Consider the following 18738-nt stretch of genomic DNA (forward strand, 5'->3'; position numbering starts at 1 on the left):
TAACTTTCTATATACACTTAACCCTAATGTCTGGGAAGTGTAATCCCTTGAACTCTTAAAGAAATATACAGATGACTTTATTCTTTGGTTATACTTTCCTTTTTGGTGTTTAAGACCATACAGTTGGCCCAAATAAATCAATTTATTTTTAGACTTAAGGTCATTTGAGGATCTATTCCTCAGGGGTCACATGGGCTGGGGAGGAGCCCCTGGTTCCTTTTACCAGTTCCATCTATGTGATGATAAGTCAAAGATCCTGCTTGACCATGTCTGGCTTCACTTGGAAGCATGAATGAGATGTTTCCTCTGAGTTGACCCTCCTCTTTGTAGATTAGACACTGGTTCAGGTCCATCTGGTGGGGTCTCCATGTCCTTCCTGAACAAGAGGACAGGTGACTCACCACAGTTACAGGACATTTTGAGAGATGTTCCATAGTCCCCTGGAATTTAGTCGACCTTGGAGTGCAAGGGGCAAAAACTGTCCTTTAAATCCCTCTGGCCAGATTAGTATAGTCCTCAAAATATGTATTAATCATCCAATAAGGTTAGTTCCACAAACTCACAGCCAACGTCATTCCAAATGGAGAAAAACTAGAAGCATTCCAATTAAAAATTTACTTTTATTTTATGTGCATGAGTGTTTTGTCTTCATGTATGTTAGTGTACCTACATCATACAGTGCCCAAGCTGGCCAGAGGAAGGTGTTGGATACCCTGGAACTGGGGTTACAGATTATTGTTAGCTGCTGTGTGGGTGCTAGGAACTGAACCCAGGTCCTCTGCAAAAGCAGCCAGTGCTCTTGAATACTGAGTCATCTCTCCAGCCCTTACTTGGTGTTTCTGCATCCATTCCACCTATCTCTGTCTTTTGGTTAAAGCATTTAGTCCATCCACATGTTCAGTGATCACCAATGCTTCTGTTTGCTTTCTTCATGTTTATTCTTTTCTCATTTCTGCCTTTTTTGTGTGTTTAATCGATTTTCTTCTTACTGTAAAATTTTGATTCTCCTTCATATCTTTGCATATTTTAAATTTACTTTCTTAGTATTTTCTGAGAGGGTTAACACCTATATTTATAATAAATTATCTGGGGCTTTGTAGTGACCTTAACTGCATGTGGGGGAAACACTAAGTCTATATAAGCCCATAACGCCATGAGGCACCTCTCTTGCCATTTTGTGCAGCTCTCAGGAAGTCACAGGATGTATATTTGAGTGTGGACTTTCTAGTGCAGCCGTAAGGGGGTGGGGCGCCCACTCTTCTGTAAGTAAACCACCACCTTATGCTCTGTTAGCAAGCTCAATAAACTTGTTAGGATGAAAAAAAAAAAAGAACAAAGCTAATGGAAACCTTCATTATTCCACCAAAGTTGACCCCATGTTGGCAAATCTTTTGGTCTTTGATTTCTTATTCCTATCCCCCCTTAAACTTCATTGTATATATATATTTTATATAACCTGCTCCAAGTTATTTCTGGAAAAATGTGCTTAAAATTGCCTCTCTTTGGAATAATAAAAAAGTAATTAAAGAAGAAAAAGAAAGTTTTGCCCCTAAAATTCTGTGCCCTGTTATTTCAAAATTGGCTCTTTACATAGCCTGATCATTAATACTGATTTATAATGATCATCTTACTCATTCATTTATATTACTTTAAAAATAGGGTTAGAATAACGGGATTAGAAACCAAAGCTATTAAGAGTCCTTTGCCTTTACTGACACTGTTACTGTTTGGCATTCTTCATTATGGCTTTGAATTGCTTCACAATGTTCTTTTATTTATTCTTATGTACCTTCTTTTGGCATTTACTATGTAGCCAGTCTACTAGTGTTGTAGTTTGAATATAAAAAATTCCCCTGGGGTTTACTGGTTGAGGGTGTCCCAGATGGTGTGCTATGGGGAAGCATTTGGATTGTGAAGGCTCTGACTTCAGTAGATGAATCCTTTGATGATTCCATAGCTAGATGCTTTCTTAGATTGTAAAGCCTAGATCTGAGGATGGGGTGCCTCTCAAGGGCACATCTTGTTCCTGAACCCTTCCTTTATGACTCACTCTGGCTCCTGGGTGCCATGAGGGGAGCCACTCTTTCATCATCCCCTTCCACCTCAGGCCCAAAGCAAAGAAGACAGCCAACCATAGCTAAAAAATCTGAAACTGTGAACCAAAAAGAAGTCTTTGATCTTTTTAAATAGTTTCTCTCTTGTATTTTGTAACAGCAATGAAAAGTGACTAAAACAGCCAAGATTTTAACATCCTCAACTGAAAAAAATGAAGGAATTTATTTACCTTTATATTTTTTAATGTTTGTAATTATTTTTACTAACATATATTAATTAATTGTGTATAATAACAAGATTCATTCTGGGATTTACAGGCATGGTTGCATGTAGTGTGACACTATTCCTGGGGAGGCATGAACAAATATTTAGTCACCCCAGAGAGGGAACAAACAACAGACCAAGGTTTTATCTCACGAGGAAATTGTCGCCTAACAATATAGCACATATGAATCAAATAAGGCTGTTTTTATTCATCTTTATTCAGCACACTTCTATTTCTGTTAATCACTATAAAAGAAATGTACTTTACAGAGGAGTTTTAGGCTTATAGAAAACCTGAGCGTGATATACAGAGGTGACCATGCTCTCTCTATGCCATCCAAATACACCTTCCTGCCTTCTTCACTGCAGTGGTACTCAGGCTATACCTGAAGCCCCTTTATAACACATCAGCACACAAAGTGCATAGCGCACAGTAGAGTTTACTCCTTTATGTCTGTTCTGTGGGCTTGGACAAAACTGTAGTAACTCATATTTACCATTATGGCATCACATGGAATACTGTCCTGTCCTAAAACCCATGTGCACTTTTTCATTCCTGCCTCCCCTTCAGGTCTGACAATTGCTTGCCTTTTCATTGTCTCTGTAGATTTGCTGAGACTGTCAAATGGTTGTAATCTACAAATGTAGGCTTTCCAAATGGCTTCTTCCATGTAGTAATGTGCAGTTGAGTGTCCATAACATACATTTTGTGGTATGAAAGCTCATTTCTTTTCATCACTGAATAATATTCCATCATGATGTTTGAGTGTAGCAATTTAACCATTCACCTATGGAAGGCTGCTTCCAAGTAGTGCCAGTTAGGAGTAAAGTAAATGTTCATGGAAATATTTGTGTAGACATGAATTTTCACCTCTTGGGATAAAACCTGAAAAGCCCAGCTCTCTGGATCATATGCTAAATTTGTTTAGTTTTCTAAGACTCTATCAAGCTGTCTTAAAAGGCAGTAGATCATTTTGCATTCATGCTAGCAATGAAAGAGAGTTCTTGCTTCTCCAGATCCTCTCCAGCATGTGGTACTGTCAGTATTAAGGATTCTGGTCATCTCAATGACTGTGCCATGTGATTGCCTGTTTTAGTTCACATTTCCATGATGACGTATCATATGTGCACCCTGTGCGTGTTTGCCCTCAGTATGTCTTCTTTGCTAAGGTAGTTTAAAAAATTTCTTTAAAGTCTTTCAACACATTTTAAATTGATTTTATTTAATGTTGAGTTGTGAATTCTCCATGCATCTTGGACTTCAGAAGTCTTACACCCTTTCTTAGCATGTGTCTAGTCCTGGACATGCATGAGGCCTCCTAATTTCCAGAATATCTAGAATGCCACAACCTTTGTCCCTCTCAGATCTTTCACTAGCCTCTTCTTTCCAAGGTTTTGCTTATCTGTTGCTTGCCCTGTTAGCACTGCTCCAGTTGGCCGTGGCATGCATTAACAGATAACTACTGTCCAGGAGACTGCCTCAGCTCAGGGTGTCTGTGGTGCAGGTAAAACCAAGTTAGCCTGTGGACTGATTACTCATGGAGCCCGAACAGAGCAAAGCAGGACACTGACATTCTTTGATAACAGAGTCCACATTGCTTGAGGTACCTGGAGTGTAGTTGCCTCTACAGCAGAGTTGGAGAACAGCATGTGGTCAGGGAATGTTTAAGTGCCTCAGCCTTGCTTCCTGGCATTCAAGTAGTCTTGCTTCATTGAGTATCTCCATGAGTTGTAAAAAATTACAGATTTTTAAAAAACTTCTTGCTCTTAATTTTGCCAGGTCATTCATTGTCTCTATGGCTAGACAGACTGTTGGAATCCTGAAAGCACTGATTTTGCTGGTGTATTTTTCCCTGGAGTAAACATGCCACTCATAGTACTATGCATTATATATGTAATTCATATATATATATGAATGTCAACACTTTAATCCTGAGCAACAGGCTTGTAGGAGACTTGACCCCAGAACTATGAGTAGTGGATGCTCCTGCTTTCCTGTGAGTTATGTCATTGGCTGTCTTATGCCCCATGCTTGAAGAAATACATTTTTCAAAGTTGAACTTCAATTCATTTTTAGAAAGAAGTATCTTTGCATGTTTGTCGTCTTTCTCTTTTGCAGAAGTTAATTGACTATTCAAGCTTGTGTTTATTTCCCCACATTTGATCTCTTAATGTTTGTTTATTGCTCGGTATGTAATTATACAGAAAATTAAGAATATTTCCACTCTTGGTCCATCATACAGTACTTTCTAGAATTTTTTTAACATAAGGAAATCTTACTAATCCAAATAGATCTACAGCACTTATGCCCTTCTGGCTAAGAGACAGACTAACTTTTGGAGATCATCACATTTATGGAGGTTTTTCCCAATATAAATAAGAACTGCTGACATTTTCTTTTCAGCAGCTGAAGAGGAATGAAAATACAAATAAATATTGCAATGCTCAGTGTGCGTTTTGGGTTCAGTACAATTCTGGTGGCTGGTCTTGCATGTATCTATTACACCCAAGTGTTCAGAATGAGTCAATTATCCTCAGAACAGCATATGAACTCTGTAACTCAAGCTTGAAGTAAGTCATAGAATTTGTGTCTATTTCTAAAAAGAATACGGTTATGCTAAATCAATAAGATACAGATTTGGGAGGAAGAAGAGAGATTTTGAGATAGAATCTTGCTATTTAGCCCAGAATAGCCATGACATCTCAACTTTCCTGCCTCAGCTTCCTGAGTGCTAGCATTACAGACATGTACCACCATGCCTGGATATATTAAAAATTTTAAAGGATGTAGTTCTACTGTTGTAAAAATGAAAATTTGAATTGCTTTAATGTAATTTTATTTGGAGAACTCAAATTTCAGTTAACAACCTAAGATCTGTTTCTTCCCCCTTTTTTTCCGAGCTCACTATTCACTGAATTGCAATTCTATTATGTGTAAAATAGGTCATGTCCCATCATCCTTCCAGCTCTCCAGTCTCCTGCCCCAGCAGCCCTGATGGTCTTTCTGAGTAGAAAGTGTTCTTTCCTTCATCACAGGCAAACCTTGCTCTAGATCTGTCCAGGACACAGTTAGCTCTGAGATAAATACCCCTTAGGAGGCTGGCTTCCAAGGATACACACAATAGCCAGAAGAAACTAGGCCTGGGTGGGATTGAATGCAACTAAAGTGAATCTACAATAATCACCAAATGCAAGCAGTTCATGTATCACAGGCAGCAACACATGGAGAGCTGATCCAGCTGGCCATGACCTTTGGGCTCCAGTATATACCCCCAACTTATGAATGTTTATATCTAACAAAATTCAGTCTTGTATAACTAATTGAGCAGAGCATTTGAAGAAATCTGCCTTCAAAATAGCATATAAACTATAGCTACATTTCCAGGAAATTGGCAATGCGTGACTGACAGATACATAACCAACAGCTGCAGCATGAAGCCTGTGCATTCATGTGTTCTGCTTGTTGAAAAACATGCTTGGGGTTCCTTTATCCTACTATAGTAGGACAGGGGAGAAAGCTATGGCAGTGCTCATAGGGAGGGTTCTGAAGGAAGCTTCTTTCTAGCAGGAGTTATGTTTTTCACACACACACACACACACACACACACACACACACCCACCCACACACACACACACACCCACCCACACACACACACACACACACACACACACACACACGAGTCATCCTTCCATCCATAATATCAACATCCTTTTGTTGCTGGAGCCCGCAGCCATAAGGCCTGGATCTGAGATTGAACGCACTCCAGAATTAAGAGAAAATGGTCTGTGATATAAAGAAAAAGAAAAAAAAATATTTACAAATTTGTCCAAAACTGGGAAGAGAAATTCTCAACTTACCTCTATTTTATCCATAACAACATTGCAATTTATAGGCAAGAAGACATGAAAGCCAGGATATAGGCATATGGAGATTTAGCTGGTGGCCATTTTCCAGAACTGGAAGGTGGTCTTTCTCCTAGTGCTGGGGACCAGGCCTCTCTGGATGGCCATGCTCAGTCCCACCAGCATTTCCTACAGGGATCCTAAGTGTCCACTACACTTGGACATTCAAACCCTTTGTGTATAATTGCATCATATTTGCTACTTTCCAAACCCTGTTAGTGTTCAGATAGACAGCTCTCTGGTGAATAGAGTTATTCGAACTTCGGTGGATTCTTTATAAGGACTTCTAGGGCTGGTAAATTATCATGACTAGATTGTTGTTTCTTTTCCATAGTAACCATCATTAAATACTCTGTGAATATTTCAAATGCCCCCAATAAATGCCACATATTCCCTCAGAGTTGTGGTAGCATCATCTTTTCCCTTCATGGTTCCAGCTGAGCCAACCTGGTGTGCACCTCATCAGCTGACCACTCTGTAGTCCTTGTAGGTGTCCGCTTCATTACCGAGGTCTGAGTTTTCTTTGCAGTTAGGACTGGATGGTAGAACCCTTGTTTCCCATGTGTGAAGTCCTAGGTTTGACACTCACTACCACAAAACAACAACGAAAACACGAGGCTGCGTTCAGCACAATTCACTGCTTCTACAACAGTGCATGCATGACCATTTAAATGTTCTCTGCCCACTTCTCACCACCACACATCCTCATTCCAGAGTCACTAGCTATCAATAGCCCATCCATAGAAGGAAATCTAGCCTTTTTCTGTTATGTATCTATGGATTCTCCTAGCCTCAGTCCATTGCCAAACCCCTAAGCCATTTCCACATTTTCACAACTTTGTCACAGTAACACCTCTTTTCCAGGTATCAAAATTTGAATTTGTTTATTATTGATACTAAAATAAATTGTCTCTGATTTTTGACTTAAGACACAACAAATTCTATTGATTTATAGTTCTAGAAGTCAAGAACCCCAAACGTCTCATTAGGCTAAAACCAAAGTGTTAGTCATTTGTGGTGTTTCTGGGAGTTCCAGAGGAGAATCCTGTCTCTTCCAGTTCCTGAAGGACGCCTGCATTCCCAGGATCTTGGTGACATCATTTCACATGTGCTTCTAGTTTCTGGGGGACTCCTGAATCCCCAGGCTCTTGGTCACATCATACTCAAGTCTGCTGTCATCATTGAGTCTCCTTTGAAACTCACACCCTTGAATCCCTCCTCCAAGGACCATTGGGTTATACTGGCCCATGTGGACAGTCCAGGGCAATCTCCCTGCCTCTGAGAGCCTTAATCATATCAACAAACCCTTTTGCCATGAATAATCAGAGGTTTGGGAGTGCTGCGCATTCTTTCACAGACATATTTGCAATGCTGTCAGCCTGGCCCCAGCACTCCTTCTCCTGCATGAATACAGCATTTCCATGGAAACAAGAAAATCTTACATCTGAAGAAAATATTGGCTAAGACTTTGGAAGCTTTCTTTAATTATCTTGTCATTGAACTTGTAATCTTGGTCAATGCTCTTTAAACTTCTTTTCATACCTATGTGTTTCAGCGTATAAAACCAACTGTTGTATTTGTTTTCTAAATTGGGAGACTGAACTAAAGAAGCTAGACACTTTTTACCAAGATCACACATTTAGTGACAAAGATAATCAGAATATGATTGTTTAAAGCATATTAAAGTATCGTCTACCTGTGAGATGCCCTCTGGCCAAATGGGAATTTTACTAGTGAGTTTGAGATCCTACTCCCCCAGTTAGGGTGACATAAAACCAATTCAGAACAAAGTTCTTAACTTATAAAATGCCTCTTCCTTACCCCAAAGTTAAATTGTTCAGAAATGGGACATTATGCTTCAGTAAGTTAATCCTTGAATTGTTTTTGCAGAATTTGTAAGCAAAGCACAAATAGGACCTTTTGAAAACAAATACTGGGTTCCTGGGTTTAGTAGTTCAGTGAATTTTCGCCAAAGGCAAGATTCTACCTCTTGAGCTTCATTTACTATAGCTAAGAAAGCAAGGTTTGGGGGCAAGTGACTTAACTGGCTCTCTTTTGAGTTAACAACAGTCAGCCATCCCATAAAGGGCTCTGAGCTGAATACCATGTGGAGGTTGTTACCCATCAGTGCACATGCCCATAAGCCCTGATCAGAAGACTCCCCATATATAGAGATGTGAGCACAGGCCGTTGCACAATGCATACTGGTACTGGTATCAAATATTTAAAGTTCTTACTGAGACAGAAGCATTTGCTCTTGAGAGGTTTATCTGAAGAATTTCTATTTGTTAGAGTACAGATAGTATTGCAGATGAAGTGTTCTATTTTGAGTCTTCAGACTCCAATTCTAAGGAGCTCTATAAAAATCAGTAATGATCAATCTATTAAGATGGTAGTTGCATTCTAGAAATCACTGTCTTTTATGTTTTAGCTGAAAATGTTTTTACAGGGTCTTAAAAAATACCCAGATGAAGGGCTGGAACACTCAGCAGTAAGAATACTGGCTGTTCTTGCAGAAGACCCAGGTTCAAATCTCAGCACCCACATGGCAGCTAACAACTGTCTGTAATTCCAATTCCAGGGACTCTGACAGACTCTTCAGTCCTCTGCGGGCATTGCATGACACTGGTGCACTTACCTACATGCAGGCAGTACACACATACACATAAAAATAATAATAAATAAAATATTTTTAAAAATACCAGCTGAATTCTGTCTCCCTGTTACCTCTGCCCCCTGCTCTGTATATCCATACTGCATAATTGCTCATTCCCACAACATGCTGAAGGTAGGCTCCTTTGTGGACACGTCTCACTAGAATATCACCTTTGACGGTTCTAGGACAATGGTGTTTGAAGGTGGACAGCTCTCAGGGCAACAGCTGCAGTGTCTCTGCCCTGGCCTCTGGAGATCTGGCCCTCCTGATTCCCATGTTCTTGGCCAGCAAAGGAGGAGGAATATGCTAGCTTCGAACAGAGTACTCAAGGGAAAGTCAGGTTTCTGGGGGATTTCCTTTGACAATTAGAGACAAACCATAGAAATTCTAGATGTGAACCCACAGTGGCCATGTGAACAAAGCAGAAAACCAGCTCAGAGGAAGAGGGAAAAGAGCTCACCACATTGTGAGAAACTCAGATGAATCCCTTGCTTCCAGGCAATCCAGTGGGAAGTTGAGTATATGATGGGGTAAGAACCCAGTTAAGAGAGCTGGTAGACTTGATAGTGGCAGGGGGTCTCTGCTGTGGGTACCATTTCACATCTACCCTGGTGGAAAGGAAAACGGGGCCCAGGAAGTTGCCCATGTTATTAGGGGGTGGCCTAGAGCTGAGTCTGCTGGTTGAAGTCTTCATTGCTGTAGCTGACTTAGGATAGGGTCACCTGATCCATCCTCTCCCCGTACACTGCTCCCATTGATGGGACCCAGTGTTCCTATCACACCTGCATCTATGAACTGTGAACTGTCTGAATAGAAGCCATGGAATCACACAACTTCCACAGCTCTCTCTTTTCATGTGCTCATTTTCACGTTGTTCTTATCATTACTACTTAATGTGCTTCTGGTTCCCTCTCATTGAAATTCTCTCTTCATTGTTGTCTACCCAGCTCACTGCTTAGGCTTCTAACAATCACATAAAGTGACTTCATTTTCTTTGTTGGCTGGATACTATTAAAGGCTGTGCTTTTTGCATCCCTAATTTCCTAATTATAGTAAGTTAATCTCTACATTGCCATTTCAGAGTCTCTTACAATAGCCCTCTTCTATAGTCTGTGGCTGAAGAAGTTGATTGCAGGTGATTGATCCTGTTAAATAATGTGAAGTCTAGAAACATCTGGTGGTTATTAGGTGTGCCAATAGACATGCACACTGGAATTTTAAAAGTTACCCTCCCAAAGCCGTGACTATTTAGAGATTTTAGTGATGTGGGAAATAGTTCTGCTTGAGTGTCAGTGTAAAAGACTACATTTTTATGCCAAGCACAGAAAGGAAGGATATGTGCATATGGAAGAACTCCAGATTACATGCACCAGATGACATTTTAAGTGAAAAGGAGCCACTGAAAAACTTTTTCTGCGTTTCTCCTGTTCTATGAATGTGTACAGAATGTAATTTTCAGAGTCATATGCCCATCTGAACCTGAGAATTGATAGCCTGTCTGGTCACCTGCACTTGTGACCCTTGACTCATTCCATCTCTGGACACTCTCCTGGCAACAGAGAACTTCCCCTTCTTGATGGGCACACATTTCCGTCCTGCTCATTTATTTGGAGGATGGACAGACTGGCTATTCAGACTGCAGCAGTCACCTGTGATTTATGTTACCAATTTAACAGCAGCAGGCTAATCTGTTTCAACAAGAGGAAGTAGCAAAGGCAAAATGAATGTCACTGCATTTTTATTGCATCCTGAGAACACAGGCTTAATATAATGAGCAATGGACAGCACTGAATTATTTATTATTGGCTCTAAAATGGGATTATAGCTTGCATAATAAATCAAATATTTCATATTTTGATTTCATTTTATATAATTTTACTTTAAATGATGGAAAGGAACATTAGAAACAGACAATAACCTCATTAGTACAATTTAGAATTTTGACTAATTAATAAAAGTCTGTGAAGACATAAAAGCCCTTGTATTAGCCTGCATTTTGTTTCTACAACAAAATGCCTGATGCTAGGTGATGGACAAAGAGAAGAGGTTTATTTAGGTCCTGCTTTGGAGGCTGAAAATCCTAGGTCAGGTAGCCCCATTTGTGTATGTAACCTCTCTATTGAAGGCTCCCCTCATAATAGCAGGAATGTGTGGAAGAGGAAATAGGAAGCCAAAGGAATTCAGGGGCAAGCCTGGCACTCTGTAACAACCCACTCCTGAGGGAATTACTGGGGTCCCTCAAAAACTATATTAATCCCTCTCAACATGGTACCCTGAGTGACCTAATAATCATTATCTACTGGGCTCCACCCCTTTAAGGCTTTGCCACCTCTATACTACCATACTAAAGACCTCCACTGTGGGAACCTTTAGGGATGTGCAGACCACCGCAGCCACACAGGATGGTAACTCTAAGTACCAAGCAGAGCCTGTAGCCTTGGTACAGGTGCTGCATGCTTTAGGGGCTTCTGTGCAGGCAGAGGCCAGCAGCCCAAGCTCTAGCCATGGCTCCACCACTGAGAAACTGCATTCTGGGCTTCACTTCCACTGTGAGACACCGGGAGAGCAGTGGCAGATCTCAAATTACTGTGGTGATGGGAGTTAATGTGGTTGGCATGCTCACAGCTCACACAGGACCTGGCACCAACATCACCTGCTGTGATGATGGGAGTTAACACAGCCAGAGTTCTCACATGGGGCCTGGCACCTGCATCAGTTGCCATGATGATAGGAGTTAACACAGCACCAACCTCAGCTGCCCTGGCCATCAGCATTTTGGTTGGTGACAGTGGCAGTGGTTGGTGATACTCTTATGGAATGATTTTAAACTAGGCTTGAATCAGAATAATAATAATCAGGTTGTACCAGAAAATTGCACTTGTAATGCAAGTTCATTTACAGCCAATTAAGCAGTGAGAATAGTAGGTTCTGGTCAAAATTTGTGCAATTATCTTACATTTATGTTTTTGAATATATAAAGTATTTAACAAAAATTATGTATTTTCAGCCTTGTCAAGGTTGATAGGGAAGGGGTGGGGAACAATAAATTAATAATTTTAAAGGCATCTTAAGTAATTTTATAAACAATAGTACATCCATAGGCGCACACACACATCAAGCCACAGAATTCCTAAATGCTTTGATCTACCCTTCATTCTCAATAATATGCATTTACAACACAAACATATTTGCAATTTAGTGGGAAGAGTCAGACAGTTTCACAAATGATATTAATCAAAATTCATACAAATGGTCATATGGGAGGAAGAGGTGGGCCCTTTAACAATCTCCTCTTACTTTTCAGTCTGACTATCTCTGCCGAGTGCCCCATGCAGCTTGAGGACTTCCCGATGGATGCCCACGCTTGCCCTCTGAAATTTGGCAGCTGTAAGTTATTTTCGTAAGTGCTGTTGGTGTGCGTTGGGGATCAAATCCACATGCACTCAGAACTCGGTTCTGTCTATGTGTGTGATAGGATGCAATCGGTTTGGGAATGCCAGGAAGTGTTTGGTCCTCTGCATACCTGTTTGTAAATGGATGACATGAACTCCTGTTTAGTATGCATCACAAATTAGGGTAAACTGGTAATGTATGTGGAGATGCAGAACAGTATAGAATGTGCTCCTTTGAAAATGTTTCCTCATATCTTCGCTGTCAGCCCCTCTCCCAAGCTTTTCATGTCTCAAGTTACAAACCATCATCTCCAAGTAGACTCCCAGCTTTGAGCCAAGCCAATAAGTTTTTTATTGCATAACAATGCTGACTCTTCTTGTAGACTCTTCCATAAGAACAGTGACCTTGCCTATTGTGTCTGTTGTCACTACACACTCAGAACATTCAAGTTAGAAGTTTGTGTTACTTGAGTAAAACTGTTCAAATCAAAATACATTAGAATACACTTTCCCAATACCAGTGGGTATTCCCAGGTTTTAGTGCCCCAGACAGATGCAATGGTGGCCCACCAGTGTGAGCTTATAGCTTCACCTACCTCTGAGATATCTGAGAAGATTTTAATTGAACTGATCTCCACTTCCTGCCCTTTGTCCCCTGTTTCTTTGTGTTCATGCTTCCTTAAGCTTTTGATATTTAATCTTTTTCGGCATTAGGGCCTTCTTGATACTCTACCACTGAGCTGTATCTTAAGTCTTGTTTCTATTTTCCATTGTGAGACAAGGTCTCACTAAGTATACCAAGCTTGAGCTCATTCTATAGGCTGTTCCTGACCTTGTGGTCCTTCTGTCTCAGACTCCAGAGTGGCTGACATTAGAGGCCTGTGTCATTAGCTGGCTTAAAGGTTTCATTTTTGATATCACCTGTGAGATTAATCTTGAAGAACAGGGGCTATGAATCCAGAGCCTGTATCCTTGACTGAGTGACTGGGGCATCATTCCTATCACTAAGCTTCTTTTAGCATGAATGCACCTCTCTCATCCCCATTGAATGTAAGATTTTTAATAATTAGATCAGTTCCCAGACATGAGTATACCCAAGTCACTTGTTCTACTGCTTTCAAAATTCTCACTGTCTTTGTCTTTTGAAGGTTTACTTATAATGTGGCTTGGTATGTACTTCTTTGTTATTCTGTATGTGTTGGGGGGCCGGGATCGTCTGGGCTGGCTGGGTTTGTCTACTTCTTTCCCCACAGTTGGACATTTTGGAGTCCTTCTTTCTTCTGATGCTTCATTGTATACCTTAGTCTACTTGATGGTGTCACATGAGTATCTTAAGCTTCTTTCTCTTCCTTTGTGTTTTTGCTCCTTTGGTAGAATAATTTCTAGTAATGTGTCTTCAAGTTTACTGAGTGTTTCTCATACTTTATCTAGTCTGCTGTTTGGTCATTTGAGGAATTTTTCAGTTCAATCATTGTGGTCCTCAGCTCCATTATTTCTGCCTGGTACTTTTTGTGTTTTCTGTCTGTTCTATTCATTGAATTTCACTTTGTTCATGTGTTACTCCTTTGAATTTGGTGAACATCTTTACAGTTATTTTTAAGACACTGGCAGATAAGTCATGCAATTCCATTTCATTTGGGTTTGTTTGTAATCATGTTTTTTTTTCCTTTGGACATATTTACTTATTTTCTTTATTCTTTATATTGGTGGGTACATTACACAAAATATCTTCCTTCTGGAATTCAGCTGTCATTATTACAAAACACCTGACACAGCCAACTTATAATGAAAAATAGGTGTATTTTGGCCCACAGTTTTAGAGATTCTAGTCTGTGATCAGTTGGTTTCTTGGGGCCTGTGGCAAGGTGGCATGTCATGCAGTAGTATATGGCAGAGTAAAACCAGCCATACCACAAGGCAGAGAGCAAAAAGAAAAGGAAGTGGTTGGATTCCACAATCCCCTTCAAGGGTATACCTTCAATGACCTGAGGACTTCACATAACAACCCATCTTCCAATGGTACCATGCTGGGGACCAAGCCTTTTAACACATGGGTCTTGGCATGACATTGAAGATCTAACTATCAGTGTCTCCCAGACTTCATGAGCCAGCCATGTTCACCAGTCATCCTGGCTAGACACTCTAGAGCCTCACCAACCTTGGTGCTAGTCTGTTTCTTTGCTTTAAGCACCTCCAAGGTGTCTCAGGCATGCTGAGTCCTCTTAGCACTTAGAGACAAGCAGGACCGAGTCATGTGCCTCAGACCACCCTCAGATAAAGCTGATCACTGGAGTCCTCCTGTAGCTCCTTCGTTCCCCAGGAGAAGCTGATATTAAGAGTCTTTCCCCATCCCATCTCTTTGGAGGAACATATGCTACACTGACAGGCTCTATGCTAGATCAGCCTTCTGCCATTCTTCTCACTGACCATCATTAGTACAAAAAGACAGCTTAGTCCTCTGAGTATTCCCTGGAAGAGTCAGTGTGATGGGTGTTGCCTACCTCTTCCCTTTCCCAGATCCTTCCTGGGGCTTTTCACCTCCCTGCACTGAGCTGAGCTATAAAACATAGTGCTTCTGGTGGCCACTAGGCCAAGCTGCAAAGTCTGCTCCCTGACCCAATCACGGTCTTTTCCCTTCTACTGTTCTTAGATGCCTATAGGTTTTCTAATTCTGCAAGTTCCTTAGCCCTTGATGAAAAGCCCTGGGGAAGCATAAAGGAAGGTCTGGATTCTTGCTTTGTCAGCTACGTTGCAGAGTCTCTGTGAAATCTAAAGTGGTAAATACATATATTTATACTACAATGTATATTTATATATGTAAATATGACATTTATTATGCTTAAATATAAAGCAAAATATTTATATTCCATTTTATATATTACATATACACATATGTATGTATAAATGCAAGTAACTTGGCTGAATTCAAGCTCCAATCACTGTCATTTCTAGCTGCAGAGTCAGGCAGCCCCTACCTTACCTGGGTTGGCAGGACTGTGCTTTATGCAAACACACAGTGCAGAGGTAAGATGAAGATTTGGTGGTAACCTTGTGCATCATATGAGTTTCTACCTGGGGCTCGCTTCTCTTGAAGATTTTATCCTCCTTTTCCAGTTGTGCTGTTCTGGTGGCTATAGACTCCCCCAGCAAGACTGAGGAATCCTGCCTGGACCTTAGCTACCCTGCAGCACTGACTCACTTACGTGAAAAACCACTCCTTTCAAGTGTCAGCTTCCCTCAGTTTCTCTTTGCGCTGGGTCCCTCTCCAGTACCCTGGAAGTGATTTCTTTTGGGGTGTCAAAATTTAATAGCTGTTACCTGATAATCCTCTGCCATTTCTGTAAGTGGAGCCACTCTGATTTGCAGGGTTTTATTATGGGTTACTTCCAAAAGAATATTTGAATTAAGGGAGATAAGTGTGTGTAATGAATGGAACATTAGGGTAAAGGAAATCATTCACTGTCTTCAGTCTGCCATCTTCAAATACCCCAGAGAGATTATAGTTTACATTCATTTGTGGGACTGCTGTAAAGCACTGCCACTGGGGCTTCTTGAACTCACTTGTTTCTGTGGTGACTTGCTCCTGTGGGCACCATTATGTAGAATGAGGGCCACTGAGTCGAAAGTTCCCATGATAGGTCATCTGAAGGAACAGGAGTTGTTCATACCTGTGGAGAGAAATTAGCTGTGTAGCTTAAAATCATGCTCCTCTTTACATGTGAAAATGATGCTTTGACTTCATCAAAAACAAAAGATTTTAAGTCAAAGACTTATTTTTGCCACACTGTGAGGCTGCTCCTGTCACTGGTTAGATGAGTTCAGGCCACTGTGATCCCAGATTTAATGGCAGCGATATGCAGGGCACGCAGCTAAAAAGCAATTTTCGATAAAGAAAAACATGACAACCTAATTTTTCTTCACTAAATTATCTCATACTTGCCAGGCAACCAACTTCAGTGAAATCACTTATCACCCTCAGAGCTAAGCACACATCTGATGGGGGCCCTTTGCCCGCTGCACGCCATGGAAGCAAAGAACAGAAGCGGCACTTCTCGAACTCTGTAGAGAGCTGGGATGCTCCTGTCAGTTTTCTATTTCCTCCCTGATTTGGAGATGGATCTGATTTCGTAGAGATATTGATCATTTATTTAAATTTGCTGTTGCTATCATTAGTACAATATGCAAAACCATCAGAAATGTATCGAAAACTCTAGAAATAGCACCTCTCCTCAGCTCATATGTTTTAGTTCAGAACATACTAATGTTTTATTGAATTTTTGTGTATCTTACACACAAGATCTTAATTATCTTTATACCCTCATCCCCACTGGCACCCTCCCACCCCCCACCCCCCACTGGGTTTCATGCATTGTCATTTATGGTAAGGCCTATCAAATCAAGTTAGTGTGCCCTGAGTTCCTTCAGTGCATGTTCAGCCACTGGGATCTAGTCAACCTATCTAGAGTCACTCCCTTAAAGAAGACCAGCTCTTCCTCACCCAGCAGTGATCAGAACACACTAATTTTAAGAGAAGAAATGCTACTCAACTAAATGGGTATTTTCGTTGTTGCTTGTCTTTCATCTTTTGGACTTGCTAAAAATAGATGCTTGGCCAATTTGTTCACTTACACCACTGGCATGTGAGCATGCAGAGGCTAAATGTGGTATTATAATGAGTTTAAATTATCCAGCTCAACAGTTCTTTGCAATTAGGAGACAAAAGAATGCAAATATGTGTCGTTATTCCAATGAGCCACATGCTCTGATTCCTGTAATGCAGAAGTACGTTATAAGATGGCTCTCTTATCGCTGCCCCTAATCTCAAGAACTAAAGCAAATGTTGAAGTTAGCCCTGGCTGATACAGCCATGTTTCCTAGAAATTCCTGAGGGATAGTGGCATGACTTACACCTGTGGTGCTTTAATCAAATTTAATTGTTTTATTTATTATTTTTATTTTATGTGTATGTGTGTATTGCCTGCGTGTAGGAAAGTGCACCCATGTCATGCAATGCCTGAGGAAGACAGAAGAGGCTGTTGGATCCCCTGGAACTGGATTTACAGACAGTTGTTAGCTGCCTTGTGGGTGCTGGGATTTAAACCCGGGTCTTCTGCAAGAACACTCAGTGTTCTTAGCCACTGAACCATCTCTCCAGCCCCAAACAAAACTATTTGTAAAAGAAAAAAGAAGGTCCTCATTCTTCTGCTCATTTTATTCTTTGAATGATGTAATAAATATTAGATCAAATCATGAGATAAGGTCTGGAGTCACCGAAACATGCACTGAATTACCACTAGAAACCTCTTTGGTGAGGACATCGGTTGTAAATCCCACTGTAATGACCTGTTAGTGCATTCTGAGTGTAGAATTCTGACTGGGCTCTTGCGTTCATTATGCCCAGTGCACAAGTGGCTTAGCCAGAGTACGTGTGTTCCAGCACATACAGCCTAGTCTATGAATATCAAAGTTTCTGAGCTGTAGAAACAACATTATGCTGTGTCAAATTCAGATATTTTTCAAACAATTGTGATGATGCCATAGTTAATATTGACTTTTGTCATGGTCTGAATGATTGTGGCCCCTCTGTTCATGTTTTGAAACAGAATTTCCAATGTATTATGCATAATGTTAGGAGGTGGAGGCTTTGGATGATTATTTGGATCATGAGGATGGAGCCTCAATTACAGAAGAGTCCCAGAGAAATCTCTTTACTTTATCCCCTATGAAGACACAGCAAGAGGGCACAGGTGCAGACTAAGATAAACACTGTTTAAAAGATGCTTTGAGTATGGTCTTAATCTGTTTGGGCCCTTGGAATCATTGATTACATTGCTCACAAACAATATTTATATATATTTTTGTGTTTAGTATTATTTTAATATATTCATTCCCCATGTCTTTGGAGGCAGCGAGGGCTGAGGTCCAGTTGCTGGTAGATTTGGTATCCACAGAGAGTCGCTTCCTCTTCGTAGAAGGTTGTCTCTTTAGTATAATCTCAAAGAGTAGAAGGAGCAAGAGATCTCTTTGGAGCAGTCTGGTAAGGGCTCAACTCCTTTCTTGAGGACTCTATCACATTAATCAGGTTCTTTATTAACCCACTTCCTAATGCCACCACACTGATGATACCATTTGGAAGACCAGGGTGTCAGCGGGTGTGGGCACAGTGAGGGGCATAGAAGCATGACTACAGGATTCTCCCAAGAAGCTGAGGATGGGCATGTTTAGGAAATTGGGTTAAATATTTTTGTGCAGTTAGAAGCCACTTGGTCTTCACAGATGAGAGAACTAGCTCATCATGGAGATCATGTTTTGAAGTGAACCTTGTAGGGCATAGATGTAAGGAAGCATCATGGGAATTAGAGGAGAGCACCAGAAACAACTCATCTGTTAGTCAAGACTCCAGTGAAACAAGCCAGTTACTGAAAGATAAATACCATGTGATCTGTGCATATATGTGCTCTAAAAACG

The 18738-nt window shown here is 40.7% G+C and overlaps 1 protein-coding gene across 5 annotated transcripts in view; it reads left to right on the top strand.

Annotated features, from left to right (window-relative positions):
* Gabra5 (gamma-aminobutyric acid type A receptor alpha5 subunit) overlaps positions 1-18738 on the top strand; it is a 124132-nt gene that overhangs the window by 62188 nt on the left and 43206 nt on the right. For all 5 annotated transcript variants that reach the window (XM_008833636.2, XM_008833635.2, XM_029563800.1 and 2 more), the window contains one exon: positions 12183-12265. In XM_008833636.2, coding sequence (XP_008831858.1) covers positions 12183-12265 — 83 coding nt within the window. The remainder of the gene's footprint in view (positions 1-12182; positions 12266-18738) is intronic.

The sequence above is a fragment of the Nannospalax galili genome, unplaced genomic scaffold (assembly GCF_000622305.1).
Source record: "Nannospalax galili isolate Female #2095 unplaced genomic scaffold, S.galili_v1.0 scaffold135, whole genome shotgun sequence".
Taxonomy (NCBI): Eukaryota; Metazoa; Chordata; class Mammalia; order Rodentia; family Spalacidae; genus Nannospalax; species Nannospalax galili.